General features: G+C 54.0%; 1 protein-coding gene and 1 pseudogene across 1 annotated transcript; one reads left to right on the forward strand and one right to left on the reverse strand.

The window, feature by feature from the left end:
• Nucleotides 1-808: 808 nt before the first annotated feature.
• LOC135441874 (zinc finger protein 436-like) lies at nt 809-5,505 on the reverse strand. The gene is made up of 2 exons (XM_064701429.1): nt 3,823-5,505; nt 809-2,091 (listed from the first exon to the last, which is right to left on the reverse strand). The coding sequence occupies exon 2, from the start codon at nt 2,075-2,077 to the stop codon at nt 1,337-1,339; it is 741 nt and encodes a 246-aa protein (XP_064557499.1). The 5' UTR covers nt 2,078-2,091; nt 3,823-5,505; the 3' UTR covers nt 809-1,336.
• A 6,784-nt stretch (nt 5,506-12,289) lies between these two features.
• LOC135441872 (class II histocompatibility antigen, B-L beta chain-like) lies at nt 12,290-14,643 on the forward strand (annotated as a pseudogene).
• Nucleotides 14,644-14,658: the final 15 nt, after the last annotated feature.

Consider the following 14,658-nt stretch of genomic DNA (forward strand, 5'->3'; position numbering starts at 1 on the left):
GTACTAATAAACAAAAAAGGCTGGTCTGAATTTGTCCAGTGTGGTCCATATTTGGACTTTTTGCCGCGGCAAGTGGGTTCCTCTCTTAAGACGTGGGTTCCTGACACCATTGGATCTATAGCTACCCTGGTGGTGCCGGCAGGGAGGGAGAGCAGGGAAAAGAGGGTCCGGACCCCAAAATTGAGGTGGGAGGGGAATGGGACCCCCAAATTGAGATGGGAGGGAAATGGGACACCCAAATTAGGCTGGAAAGGAGGATGGGACCCCCAAACAGGATGAAGCCAATTTTGCTTCTGGAATATGTAAAGTACTTTATGGATATGCAAAAAGTCGATAAATATGCAACAGGCTGATGTCATGGGAGACAAGGACAACTGAGGAAAAGTTGTTACGGCCACCAAGACCCCCCCTAGTTATTTTCAAAGACACCCCATAATTAATCTGGTTTTAATTACATCAGCCTCTTGTATATCCATAGACCCTCATGCATATCCATAAACTAATTTACATATTTCAGGAACTATATTACACGGCCCATCCTTGGGGGTGTCTCCCCATTTCAGGAGCCTCCACTGAAATACAAAATGTAAACTCCCTTGCTTTTACTACTACTACTAGTAGTAGTAGTAGTAGTAGTAGTAGTAGTAGTAGTAGTAAAAATAATAATAATAATAATAATATAGTATAAAAATATTAAATACTTTTGAAATTAAGGAGCTCTCAGGCAAAGATATGGGAGTAGAAATAACAGTTCAAAAATACAAATGCAGTAGTACAAACAAAAAAAAAGCAGTGATTGAGTCAGAATCCTCCGGGAATCCAGTGAAACAGGTTCATCCTCTTGGAATACAGTGGGAATAGGGCTGATCCTTTGGGAATCCATTTCTTAACTCCCAAAGGCAGGTGAAAGGCAGGGCCATGGAATTTTTACAGGGTATCTCAAGGGTGGAGTTGGGGTTGGGGTCAGGGGAGGATTTCTTAGCATCATAAGGAGGGGGAGATCAAATTCCTGCCTCTTAGCAACAGCAGGACTCCACACAGAAAACATCCTCAAATTCTAAATTCCCTCTAAAACAACTGAGAAATTATGGAACTGCAGATATATTCGAAAAATTTCCTTCATTTAAACCAGTTTTGGGTGTTTTTAAAGGATGAAGGTGAAGCAGAGGAAAATTAAGGCCAAAGCAAAAGGCGAAGCAGCCAGGTGTGTTCTCAACATGGATCACAGGGAATGTGAGTGACCAGGGCTGTGCCCAAAGTGCCTCCTCCAGTGGGGGATGGAGCTGGAGCAGCGCACGAAGCTCTGCCCGCACTTGGGGCACTGGCAGGGCTTCCCTTAGTGGAGCCTCCGTTGGTGTCGGGTCAAGTGAGAGCTCCTGGAGAAGCTCTTCCCACACTGGGGACACTCGTAGGGCCTCTCCCCAGTGTGGATGCGCCGGTGGGTGATGAGGGTGCAGTTGTGCTTGAATCCCTTCCCGCAGTCGGGGCATTGGAAGGGCCTCTCCTCTCTGTGAATCCGATAGTGCTGGAGGAGACAGGAGCTGTTCTGAAACCTCTTCCTGCATTTATCACACTCGTAGGGCCTCTCCCCAGTGTGGATGCGCCGGTGGGAGATGAGGTTGGAGTTTTGCTTGAATCCCTTCCCGCAGTCGGGGCATTGGAAGGGCCTCTCCTCTCTGTGAATCCAATAGTGCTGGAGGAGATCGGAGCTGGTCTTAAACCTCTTCCCACACTTGGAACACTCGTAGGGCCTCTCCCCAGTGTGGGTCCTCTGGTGCACAATCAGGTGGCAGTTCCACCTGAAGCTCTTCCCACACTCCTCGCACGTGTGGAGCTTCTCCCCATCATGGAGCTGCTCATGGAGCACCAGCTCCGAGCTCTGGCTCCGTCTCCGGCCGCCTTCCCGGCCCAGGCTGGCTCTTTCCCCCTCAGATCCCCGCCGGCTGCGTTTGCAGCCCCTCCTCGTGCGGCATCTCCGGGGCTTTTCCTCCCCGTTGGCTTCCTGCGCCGTGGAGCCGCTCAAAACGGCCTCTTCCACCAGGTTCTGCCGCGGGCATTTGTCCTCCCTGCTCTCCATGCTCAGCTCCTGCTCTGGGGGAGGAAGGACAAGGACAGGATGGGATTTGCCTCCGTGCCACAGGCAAGGGCAAGGAGATCCCCCCAGGGTGTCCCCAGCCGGATGGCACCCGCTCCCCCTGATGACCACCCAAGGGGCCTTTTCCGCTCAGCCTTGGACTTCTTCATTCTCCAAACATCCCCCCAAAAACCCCATCCAGGGACCCCCTGGTATATCCGGGCCCAGCTCCCCCTCCCCGCTCACCGGCGCGATGGGGGGATGATGATCCCACAGGTGGGGGCTGCGAATTCAGGCAGGGATCGACCGTGTGGTTCCCTCAGCTCAGCCTCGATCTGCCTTTGTCCCTCCTCTTCCTCTTCCTCCCGCTCCTCCCCTTCCACCCCCCTCCTCCTCCTTCCCATCTGTCTTATCCCCACCTCCTTCTCCTCATCCATCCCTCCCCTTCCTTTCCTTCTCCTCCTCCTCCTCGATAACACCACCTCCTTCTCCTCTTCCACCGCTGCTCTCTCTCCACCCTCATCCCTCCTCTTCCATCTCCCCCTCCCCCTGCTCCTCCCCTCTAACCCCACCTCCGCCTCCCCCTTCATCCCTGCCCTTCCCTGCCTCCTCCTCCTCCCCCAGCAGCAGCCACACCCTCGCTGCCCCGTTCCCGCAGCCCTCGCAGCCGCGGCAGGAGCGGGGATGGAGCCGGGACAGGTCGGGATGGGCAGCGCGGGGCTCTCGGCTGCTCCAGCCGCTGCGGGCGGGGGGAACCCGGCCCGGGCCAAAGGAGAGGCAAACTGGGCAAACTGGGGGCTGCACATCCAAACTGGGCCTTGCTGGGGGCACTGCCAGCCCTTGGGGCTCCTCTCGGCACATCCGCCAGGGGGGAACGCACACAGGGCTGGGGAATCCCAGCAGTGGCAGCACTGCCAGGGACTGGGCTGGACTGGGATCGTACTGGGAGTGCACTGGGCTTGTACAGATACTATACTGGGACTGTACTGGGAGTGACTGGGACTGTACTGGGCTTGTACAGATATCATACTGGGATCATACTGGGATCGTACTGGTGGGATCATGATGGGACTGTACTGGGTTTGTACTGACATTATTCTGGGATCATATTGCCATACCAGGGCAGACTGTGATCACACTGATGGACACTGGGATCATTCTGGGATCATACTGGAAGTGACTGGGACTTCACTGGCTTTCTACTGGCATCCTATTGGCATCATACTGGGATTGTACTGAGTTTGTACTGACTCCATGCTGCCATCATACTGGGATCATGATGAGATCACACTGGGAGTGAGTAGGAGCCTGGGGGAGGGCAATTGAGACCATGTCAGGGGTAAATGGGATATACTGGGATGAACTGGGGTGGTGCTGAGGATGGCTAGGATCATACTGGCAGTGAGTGCCACTACACTGAGGCTGACTGGGAGTGCTTGGGAGCAAATGGTATCATACTGGAAGGAACTGGAAAGATGGTGGAAGGAACTGGGGTACCCTGGGAGATACTGGGAGTGACAAGAAGGAAAGTGAGGGTGAAAGAGAGCAACTGGAACCATGTGGAGCACAACTGGTTTATTCTGGCAGAGACTGGGAGCACACTGGGCCCATATTTGGATCATACTGGGACTGACTGGACTAATACTGGGAGGAACAGAGTGTCACAGTGAGCACTCCCTGCACATCATCCCCCATACTGGGCCTGACTGGGAGCAACTGGGAGCAAATGGCATCATACTGGGACTCACTGAGTTGATTGAGGAAGTCACTGGAACCATGCTGGTGGCAGCTTGGACCAAACTGGGAGAGACTGGAAGTAAGTGGGATTATACTTCTAAAAAATGCATATTTTGTGATTGGGTTTTCGCAAATATTAAAATGAATATTATATGTCGTATGTTAGAAAGTACTGCTGTATTAATTCTCTTAAATAGTTGGTTAAATATAGATTTAGGTTATTAAAAAAATGTTAAAATAGAAACTATGCTTGGTAAGAGACTTTTTTAAAAAAAGGACTTGCAGCGAGATAGCAGCCACAGGACACCTAAATCTTTCAGGGAAAAAGAATTTAGTGCTCTCTTGTCAGAAGAAATAACTTCTTCGTGCCTCGAAGCTGCTGTTAGGTTTCAGAGGAAGAAGTTGACACTGACCAGACAGAATCCTGTGTTTGAATGGAATTTATGCATCATGTATGAGGTGTATGAATATGCAACAGGCTATTGTTTTTAATGGTTAATCCTGTGTTAACAGGTGTCCTTTTTCGGGCTCGTGCTTCCCAGAAAAATGCTTCCCAGAAAAAGGTCCCCGGATGTCCGTAACTCTTTGTATTTGTTGTCTCATATTGTCCTAATTGGATTTGTCACAATTGTCATTACTCTAATATTATTACTATTTTTATAATCATTTTATTACCATTAAACTTTTAAAATTTTAAAAGCAAGTGATTGGCGTTTTTCACAATTTGGTAGCAGAGGATGGTTACTAACACCTCGCTGCCGGTGCTTTAGGAGAGTCAGAGTGGGGAAGGCGCGCCCTGCCCCGTTGGCAGCCTCGCTCTGTCTCCCCTGGGGCGACCGACAGACGCAGGTTATGGTGGACAAAAGGAGACAATAAAACAAAGAGAAGGGAAAAGGCTCCCTACAACCACGGTAATTGGCCCCCTAAGAGTAGTAATGTGCACGAAGAACCCGGGAAGAAAAAGGGATTGGTAAGTATTTCTCAGGGGGGCAGGTACAGGGGGATGAATGTGTGTGAATGAGAGGAGGGCTGGTTGTCCCAGACCTGCCAAGTGAGTGCTGGAGTCTCCCACGCTGCGTTTCCAACTTTCCTCGAGGGAAGCAGCCAGTAAAGAGACACAGCGAGTGAGAAGAGGAGTGAGAGAATCCCCCGGGGTAACTGGGACTGGGTCTCAGAGAGGGGCTGGACCCCTCGGAGCAAGGGAGCAGAGGAGTTTCCGAGCCAAATCCACTAGGAAACGAGACAAAAGGGAACCCTAAAACTTCTGCTGGTTTGAGGGATAAGAGAGCCCAAGAGCATCCAGAATTAAAACCTGCTGGGTTGAAGAATTAACATTCTAAGAGCATTCACGGTTGAGCAAAATTCTGCTGGATTGAGGATATGCTCAAGAGCATCTGGGGTTGGGCAGCACAGCTGGGTTGAGGGATATCCAAGAGCACCAGGACTGGCCAGAAACACCTAAACTTGAAATAGGTGATGTGAAAGTGTAGTATATGGTAGAGATAATTAATGCTATTAATGTATAAAATATTGTAAACTCCACACTAAGTCTCTTGACCACCCTGGCCAGGAGCAGTGTCTTATTCATATACATCCAGTTCCTGGACTTGGTTGAGATAAACATCGGGGTTTTTAATGAAAGAACAGAAGCTTCCAGGGCGATAATCGCTGGCTTCCCCGGGTCACCAGGTCCACCCAAGAGTGATTAACGCCTCGTCGATTACAGCTACCACAATGATCCACAGCCCCACCCTGATGCATGTGAATGCTGACTTCCCCGGAGTCTACTGACAACATCAGACACCGGGACTGAGTCTTTGTCCACCTCTGCACAGGTAAAGCCAAGGTTATGCATGGGAAGAGACACAAAGAACATTCGGTCGTCTCTGCCTCGAGCAGAATAAACTGTAAAAGAACTCGCTGCGTCAGGCAGCATTTGTGAACAGGGGGAGACTCTGACATTCGCAGGTCAGATCCGTGTTCACCCAGCACCGAACCCGGGCTCGACGCTGACCCTTGGCTGTGGTAGTGTAGACAACCGAACTTCAGTCGCACAGACAAATTAATAAATCTTTGCTAAATTTTCATATAAGTATGGCTCTCATACTTATAAGAAAGTATCAAACTCTCATTTGATCATTTATAACAGAAGTTACCTTATTGTTGTCTTGTTGTGTGTGAGAGTGAGTCACACACAAAATCAGCCTCAGCTTCCCGGGCGGGTGGGAAGGGGGGCTGTGGAAAGAGGAGTGTGTGACCCACAAATAAGCCATTGTTCTCCTGGCGTGTGGGGGCTGTGGCATAAGGTACAGGTGACCTGCAAACGGGCCATTGTCCCCAGGGCCTGTGAGGGGGCCGTGGCTAAAGAGTGTGAGTGACACACAAATCAGCCCCACAGGGGAACGGCACCGGAGGCAGCAGAGTCAGGGCCCTCCCAGGAGGCCCGGAGATACTGAGACCCAGAGGCCACCCCAAGGCCAGGGGGGGCCACAGGGACCCGCGATTCTCTGTCAACAGGGATCCACTCTGTGTCCTGAGGGCGGGAAAGAATGTGTGGAAGGGAATGGGAAATAAAAGTGAGTGAATGTAGATGAATGAAAGTATAGGTAATGTAGATTCTGTATTTTAACCTTCACTATATCTCCTTGGAGGGAGGTGTATTGTACTGAAAGTAGTGTGAGAAAAAACATTTTTCTTTTTGGGTGTGTAGTTGAAAGAAAAGCGGTATTTAGGTTGTTAGTGAAAGTGAAAAACAGAGATAGAAGATGAATAGATAAGATCTTGAAAAATGAGAAAGAAAACCAGTAAGTTGGATACAGGGAAAAAAAAAAAGAAAAAAAAAACAGTCCTTTGGGAGATATGTTAGCTAACAGAGATACAACTACTTGCAAAAGGAGAAAATACAGGGTATGTAGTAGTTGATGGGGAAAACATGCAAACTACAGAAAAAGGGAAATTAACCTTAAATTACTAAGCTCAGTCTTGTGAATTATATACTTTAACCAAAAAAAAGGGGGGGGGAAAAAAAAAAAAAATTTTTTTCCCCCAAAACCCGGAAAAAAAAAAAAAAAGGGGGGGGGGGAAAAAGGGGAAAAAAAAAAAGGGGGGGGGGGGGGGGGGGGGGGGGGGGGAAAAAGGGGGGGGGTGGGGGGGGGAAAAGGGGAAATTAAAAAAAGGAAAAAAAAAAGGGGGGGGGGGGGGGGAAAAAAAGGGGGGGGGGTTTTTTTGGGGGGTGGGGGGTTTTTTTTTCCCCCCCCCCAAAGGGGGGGGGGTTTTTTTTTTTGGGGAAAAAGGGCCCCCCCCTTTCCCCCCCCCCCCCCCCTTTTCCCGGGAAAAAAAAAATTTTTTTTGGGGGGGCCCCCCCCCCCCCCTTTTTTAAAAAAAGGGGGGGGTTTGGTTTTTTTTTCCCCCCCCCCCCCAAAAGGGTTCCCCTTTTCCCCCCCCTTTTTTTTAAAAAAAGGGGGGGGGTTTTTTCCCCCCCAAAAAAACCCCCCTTTCCTGGGACCCCTTTTTTTTTGGGGGGGGTTTTTGGGGTTTTCCAAAAAAAAAAAAACCGGGGGGGGGGGGGGAAAATTTGGGAAAACCCCTTTGGGAAACCCAAAGGGAAAAACCCCAAAAAAAAAAAGGGGGGGGGGGAAAAAATTTTTAAAAAAAAAGGGGGGGGGGGGGGGTTTTTTTTTTTGGGGGGGGTTTTTTTTTTTTTTGGGGGAAAGTTTTTTAAAAATGGAAAAAAAAAACCCAAAAGGGAAATTTTTGTTTTCATTTAAAAAAAAGGGGGTTTTTAAAAAACGCCCCAAACCCCGGGGGGGTTTTAAAAAAAAAAAAAAAAAGGGGGTTTTTTTTTAAAAATTTTGGGGGGGGGGGGGTTTTTGGGGGTTAAAAAAAAAAAAAAAAAAAAAAAAAAAAAAAAAAAAAAAAAAAAAAAAGGGGGGGTTTTTTTTTTTTGGGGGTTTTTACAAAAATTTTTGGGGGGCCCCAAAAAACCCCGGGGTTTTAAAAAAAAAAAAAAAAGGGGGGGGGGGAAAAAAAAAAAAAGGGGGGTGGGGGGGGGGGTTTGGGGGGTTTTTTTTTTTAATCCCCGGGGAAAACCCCCCCCCCCCGGGGGTTTGGGGGGGCCCCTTAAAACCCCCCCCCCCTTTTTTTCCCCTTTTTTCCCCCCCGGGGGTTCCCCCCCCGGGGGGCCCCCCCCCCCCCCCCCCCCCCCCAAACCCCGGGGGCCCCCCCCCGGCCGGGGGGGGTTTTGGGGGGCCCCCCGGGGGCCCCCCCCCAAAAAGGGGGGAAAAAAAAATTCCCCCCGGGGGAAACCCCCCCCCCCCCCCCCCCTTTCCCCCCCCCCCCGGGGGGGAATAAAACCCCAAACCCAAAAGGGGGGGGCCCCCCCCCGGGGGCCCCGGGAAAAACCCCCCCCCCCCCCCGGGGGGGGGGGCCCAAAAAAAACCCCCCCCCCGGAAATTTTTCCCCCGGGGGCCCTTTTTTCCCAAAAAACCCAAACCCCCTTTTTAAAACCCCCCCAAAATTTTTTTTTTGGGGGGGGGGCCCCCCCCCAAACCCTTTTTTTTTTTAAAAACCGGGGGGGGGTTTAAAGGAAAAAGGGGGGAAAGGGGGTTTTTTTTAAAGGGTTGGGGGGGGGGGGGAAAAAAAAAAAAAAAAGGGCCCCGGGGGTTGGGGGAAAAAAGGGGGGGGGGAAAAAAAACCCCCCCCCTTTTTTTTGGGGGGGTTTTTGTTTTTTTTTTTTTTTCCTTTTTTTAAAAAAATTTTTTTAAAAACCCTTTAAACTGGCCCCCTTTTTTTTTTTTAAAAATTTTTGGGGAGGGGTTTTTTTTTTTTTCCGGGGTTTTTTTTTAAAAAAAAAAAAAAAACCCCAGGGGGGGGGGGGGGGGGGGGGGGAAAGGGGGGGGGGGGGGAAAAGGGGGGGGGGGGGGAAAAAAGGGGGGGGAAAAGGGGGGGGGGGGGGGGGGGAAAAGGGGGGGGGGAAAAGGGGGGGGGGGGGGGGGGGGGGGGGGGGGGAAAGGGGGGGGGGGGGGCCCCCGGGGGGGGGGGGGGGGGGGGGGGGAAAAAAAAGGGGGGGGGGGGGGGGGGGGAAAAAAAGGGGGGAAAAAGGGGGGAAGGGGGGGGGGGGGGGGGGGGGGGGGGGGGGAAAGGGGGGGGGGGGGAAAAGGGAAGGGGGGGAAATTAGGGGGTTTTGGGGGGGGGGAAGGGGGGGGGGGGAAAAAGGGGGGGGGAAAAGGGGGGGGGGGGGGGGAAAAAAGGGGGGGAAAAAGGGGGGGGGAAAGGGGGAAAAAAAGGGGGGGGGGGGAAAAAAAAAGGGGGAAAGGGGGGGGGGGGGAAAAAGGGGGGAAAAAAAAAGGGGAAAAAAGGGGGGGGAAAAAAAAATTTTTGGAAAAAAAAAAAAGGGTTTTTTAAAAAATTTTTTTTCCCCCGGGGGGGGGGGCCGGGGGGGGGGGGGGGGGGGGGGGGGGGGGAAAAAAAGGGGGAAAAAAAACCCCCCAAAACCCCCCCCCAAGGGAGTTTTTTTTTTGGGGGGTTGGGGGGTTTTTGGGGGGTTTTCGGAAAGGGGGGCCCCCCCGGCCCCCTGGGGGGGGCCCCCCCTTTTTTGCGGGAAGGGGCCCAAAAGGGGGGAAAAAATTCCCCTTTTTTCCCCCCCCCAAAAAAAAAAAATTTTCCCCGTTTTAAAAAATTTTAAAATTTTTCCCCCCCAAAACCCCCCCCCCTTGGGGGGTTTTTTAAACCCCGGGGGGCCAAGGGGGGGAAAAAAAATGGGGGGGGGAAAACCCCCCCCCCCCCCCCCCCCCCCCCCAGGGGGACCCCTCAGCCTGGCTCAAGGGGCTCTGAAGCCCCGGGATTTGCACTTCCCGGCCCGCAGCCGGAGGATGGGGGGGGGCCGCCCCTGAAAAACTGCCCCGAAGGGAACGCCCCAGAAGCCAGGGCCCCCACAGCGGGCCAAAACCCCCGCGCATGCCCACCCGATCCTGGCTGGAATTTTTCTGCAATTTGCCCACCCTCCTCTGCCTTTTTTCCACCCAAACCCGGGGGCCAAAAAACCCTTTCTGCCACTGCTGCCCGCTTCAGCGCTGCCTGGGCCTGCACTTCCCCCCCAGCTGCTGGGGAAAACCCGGGCACCCAAATTTCCCCTCTGGGGCCACTGGGCACCCACACTCTGGGCCCTTCCCCTGCCCAAATTTCACTGCTGCAAAATGTACCGAGTTTGGTTTTTTTTTTTTTTAAAACCTTTTAAATTTTTTGCTCAGACTTGGTTTTTTTCTTTTCTTTGGGGGGGAAAAAGGGAAATTTTTAAAAATTTTTTTTAAGGGGGTGTTAACCATCAATGGGGGATTTAGTTTTTAAATTTCCAAAAAGAATGGGAACAAGGGACAAAAGACCCCACAGAGGGGAACCCGGGGCAACAAAACCAACATTGCCCAGCAGCCAAAAAAACAAAACCCAAAAGTACCCCCAGGGGCATGCCCCCCGGACAGCTGGGACACCCCCCCCGGCTGGGGGGGGGGGAAATTTAAAAAAAAAAAGGTGGGGGGGAAAAAAGGAAAATTAAAAAAAAAAAAAAAAAAAAAAAAAAAAAAAAAAAAAAAAAAAAAGGAAAAAAAAAAAAAGGGGGTGGGGGGGGGGGGGGGGGGGGGGGGGGGGGGGGAAAAAAAAATTTAAAAAAAAAAAAAAAAAAAAAAAAAAAAAAAAAAAAAAAAAAAAAAAAAAAAAAACAAAAAAGGGGAAGGAAAAGGGGGAAAAAAGCAATGGAATGTTGGGAAAACTTCACCATAAATAATTGGGGGGAATCATCCCTCTGCCCACTCCAACATGTGCTGGCACTGTCTATGTTATATAGGGTATAAAAGAGCAGTGGGGGATCTTGCTACTAAAAATTCAGGGAAATCAGTTGGGAATCCAAGGATTTGATGATTTAGTTAGACAAAAGCAGTCAATTGATGCAGCCCTGGCTGGAGAGAGTGGCCAAAATTGGGGAAAAGATGAACGGCCAGCAGAACAAATCCTACAACACCATGGGCCAGGCCCTGGGAACCTGAACCAATTCATATCAGGAGCCACAGAACCCATTTCTCATTTCAATGCCATCATTAGATTACAAGCTGTCCTTGCAATAATAACCAACCAGACAGCTCCAGCTCCTGACCCTCCTGCTAACCAATCCACTGAAATGAGGAACACAACACTTCACCATGGGATGGGATCAGATCATCTTTTAGCACAAAAAGGAGGAGTTTGTGGAAAAATTAAAGGTCATATGTGTTGGCAAAGAGATGACAAAGGAAAAGTGGTGAAAAAAAAAAAAAAAACCCAAACCAAAAACAACGGAAAAATTAAGCAGCTCATGTACGGGTTCAAATGCGGAAAGAATTGGGAATGGACACGGTTTATGGCTCCCTCGGAGCCCATGGGTTAAACGAATGCTGTTTCTCCTCTGCAGTGTACAGCAACTCTCATCTTTTTTTCCATGCTCCACACCTTGAGAGTGCAGTCTTCAGAGGGGGGCCGAGTCACCAAGGATTTGTAGATAAGAAGTAACTGGGCGAAACCACCAAACTTCAATAATGTTATAATTAAAAGCACTGCTGCTCACACAAAGTCCCGCTGAATTCCTGAAATTCCAAAGACCAAAAAACTTAACAGAGCCCTGAATACCCGGCTGTTATACAAAAGGGGGGTGCACATTAACGAGGACATGCATTTGGGGATCGGGAGGTCTGAACCTTCCAAGCACCTCAGCCAGGGGGCAAAGGGGAGGGGGAGATGAGGCGGGAAAATGAGGAAAAAAGGAGGCTGCGAACTCAACAATGGCAGAGAGCGCACGGCAAATGCCCCACGGCCTCTCCCTTGCCCAGCAAATAAAGTCACTTTTACGGGACTCCTCTGTCTCCTTGGGCACAGAAACCTCCGGCCACGGAAATTTTCCCGCACAGCCCCGGGCACGGGGCAGCCCCTCTGTCCCAGCCACAGCAACCGGGCCGAGCCAGCGCTGCTCTGGCAGCGGCTCCTGCCGAGGCAGCGGCCGCAAGGAGACCGCGGGCAGCCGCTCCCGCAGCGGCCTCACGCCAGCGGCAACACGGGCCGGACACGGCACAACGAACCCGCCCGAGCCCCCTGCCGCCCCCGAGGCCCGCAGCCAGCTCCGAGCCCCCGCACAACCCAGCGCGGCTCCCACCTGTGCTGCGGCCGCCTCCCAGCTCCGCCGCCGCCTCACCGTGCTCCGGCCGCTGTCGCCGGACCCCACAAACACGACAATGGCGCCCTCTGCCCAGCCACGGCCGCCCTCAGCCCGCCACCGGGGCCCTGCTCCGCCCCGATCCCACCAATCAGCGCGCCACAACCACGACTGACGGTACCATCCCCCAATTGCAGCCAGGGGCGGGCTCTGCACACGGCACAGCCCCGCCCCGCGCTCTCAGGGCCCCCCGGGCTGCGTGAGGGCAGAGCCGGAGAGCTGGAAGAGGGATGGAGCAGGAGGAGCATGTGTTGCTGCCCGCGGATCCCGCAGTGCCCCGGGTCGGGACGAGCTCCGTGCCCCGCTCCAGCTCCACGTGCCGTTGGAGGTTCCGCGGTGGATAATCCCGGGTGACCCTCGGGGGATTATCCAGGGGGGAACCTGGAATGGAGGGGGAGGAGGAGGGGACCCCCCAAAGGAGAGCGGGAGGGACTGAAGGGTGGTGGGAGGAGAGGGAGCCGTGGGAGAGGGTGGGGAAGGGGCAAAAGCGGAGGTGGAACACCATGTCTGAGCGGGAGGGGGCTGGGGATTGGGAAATTTGTGGGAAAATGGGGAAATGGGACCCCAAAAGTGATTTGGGGAGCGGCCGGAGGTGGGAGGGGAGACGATGTTGAAGGGGAAATGGGGGAAGGGCGGCAAAGAGGAAGCGGCAGCGCGGGCAGGCGGCCGAGGGACTCAGGGGGTGCGGAGTGGGGATCCGGGGTGGCCCCGCTGCTCTGGGGATGCTGGGAGAGGGTGGTGGGTTGGCACCCCCTGACCTGTGTCCTGCACACTCAGGGGTGTTCCAGAGGATGACAAAGTCCGAGTGTTACTTCATTAACGGCACGGAGAAGGTGAAGTACGTCCAGAGATCCATCTACAACCGGGATCAGTTCATAATGTTCGACAGCGACGTGGGGCACTTTGTGGGGTTCACCCGCTATGGGGAGAAGTTGGCCAAGCGCTGGAACAGCAATGCGGTATTCATGGAGGACAGACGGACTGCGGTTGACTGGTTCTGCCGGTGCTGGTACAAGAACTTTACCCGGTTCATCACGGAGAGCCGAGGTGAGCACGAGGGAGAGCGTGTCCCCTCGGGGCCTGCCCTGCCAGTGACCCTGGAGCCCCTCAAAATCTCCCTGGGCATCGGCCCAGAGCCCTCAGCCCTCCTTGTGCCGACCCCCGGGGTCTCCAGATCCTCCCAGTCCCTCCCGGTGCCCCCCCGCGCGTCCATTTCAGCGACCCGTAAAGTTGACACTTCTCAACCAATGAAATGGCATCGTGTTCATGACTCATCTGTTTCTAGGCAGACCGGCAGCGCGGAGTACCTCGCGCCGGACTCTCCCTCCCACTGCCGCGCACTTCATTCCCAGTTCCTCCCTGTGCCACCAAGATCCCTCCCAGTGCCATTCCAGTCCCTCCAAGACCATGCCCAGTTCCTCCCCAGTCTCTCCCAGTCCATTCCCAGTCTCTTCCCAGTTCATTCAAAGTTCACTCTTAGACCTCCTCCCTCTCTCCCAGTTCCCCCATTCCTTCCCATCTGTCACCCAACTCCTTCCCAGTCTCTCCCACTCCCTCTGAGACCATTCCCAATCCATCTGAGCCCATCCCCAGTCCCTCCCACCACGTTCCCCAATCCATTCCCTGTCATTCCGTGTCCATTTCAGTCCATTCCCAGCCCTCCCTTCTCTCTCCCAGTGCCCCCCAGCTGATCCCAGTGTGTCCCCGCTCTCTCTCCCTGTCTCTCCCAGTGCCCCCCAGCGTGTCCATCTCGCTGGTGCCCCCCTCGAGCTCCCAGCCCGGCCCCGGCCGCCTGCTCTGCTCCGTGATGGATTTCTACCCTGCTGCCATCCAGGTGAGGTGGTTCCAGGGCCAGCAGGAGCTCTCGGAGCACGTGGTGGCCACCGACGTGGTTCCCAACAGGGACTGGACCTACCAGCTGCTGGTGCTGCTGGAAACCTCCCCCCCGGCGCGGGCTCAGCTACAGCTGCCAGGTGGAGCACGTCAGCCTAAAGCAGCCCCTGAGGCGGCACTGGGGTACGGGGGAGCCCCTGGGGGCGCTGGCAGAGCCACTGGGAGGGAGCTGGAGAGAGCCGGGCTGGGACTGGGAGAGGGGCTGGGGCCTAGGCAAGGGCGGGGAAGGGGTTTGGGGGATTCTGGGGAGGGTGGGATGGGGTTGGGGAGGCTCTGGGTGTGACTGGGAGGGAGTTTGTGGGCGCTGGGTGCAAAGGGCAGGGGGTTTGGAGGATGCTGGATGCGAGTGGGAGGGACGGAAATCAGCCTGGAGGGGGCGCTCGGAGCGCCTTGGTGTGTCGCTGAGAGGTTTTGGGGGGGCTGAGCCCTGCGGACTCCCCAGAGATGCCGCCGGACGCCGCCCGCAGCAAGATATTGATGGGGATTGGGGGCTTGTCTTCGTCTTCCTGGCGCTGGGGGGTCCCTTTTCCCCTGCGCAAGAAGGTCAGGGCGGGTGCCGGGGGTGGCGTCCCCCCGTAGCGGAGCGTGTGCGCTCTCGCCGGGGCCCCCATCCCTGGTGTCTCCCCTTTTCTGTGCCCACAGAGCTCCTGACCGGCGGCGTGCCGCAGCCCCTCCCCCGTGCGCTGGGCCCGGCCGGGACCCCCGGGTCCGTCCCCGCTCC

Source organism: Zonotrichia leucophrys, unplaced genomic scaffold, assembly GCF_028769735.1.
Source record: "Zonotrichia leucophrys gambelii isolate GWCS_2022_RI unplaced genomic scaffold, RI_Zleu_2.0 Scaffold_611_29786, whole genome shotgun sequence".
In the NCBI taxonomy this organism is placed as follows: Eukaryota; Metazoa; Chordata; class Aves; order Passeriformes; family Passerellidae; genus Zonotrichia; species Zonotrichia leucophrys.

What these genes read in the sequence shown, in the direction of transcription:
- LOC135441874 (XM_064701429.1), bottom strand. Translation starts at nt 2,077, where the DNA reads ATGGAGAGCAGGGAGGACAAATGCCCGCGGCAGAACCTGGTGGAAGAG.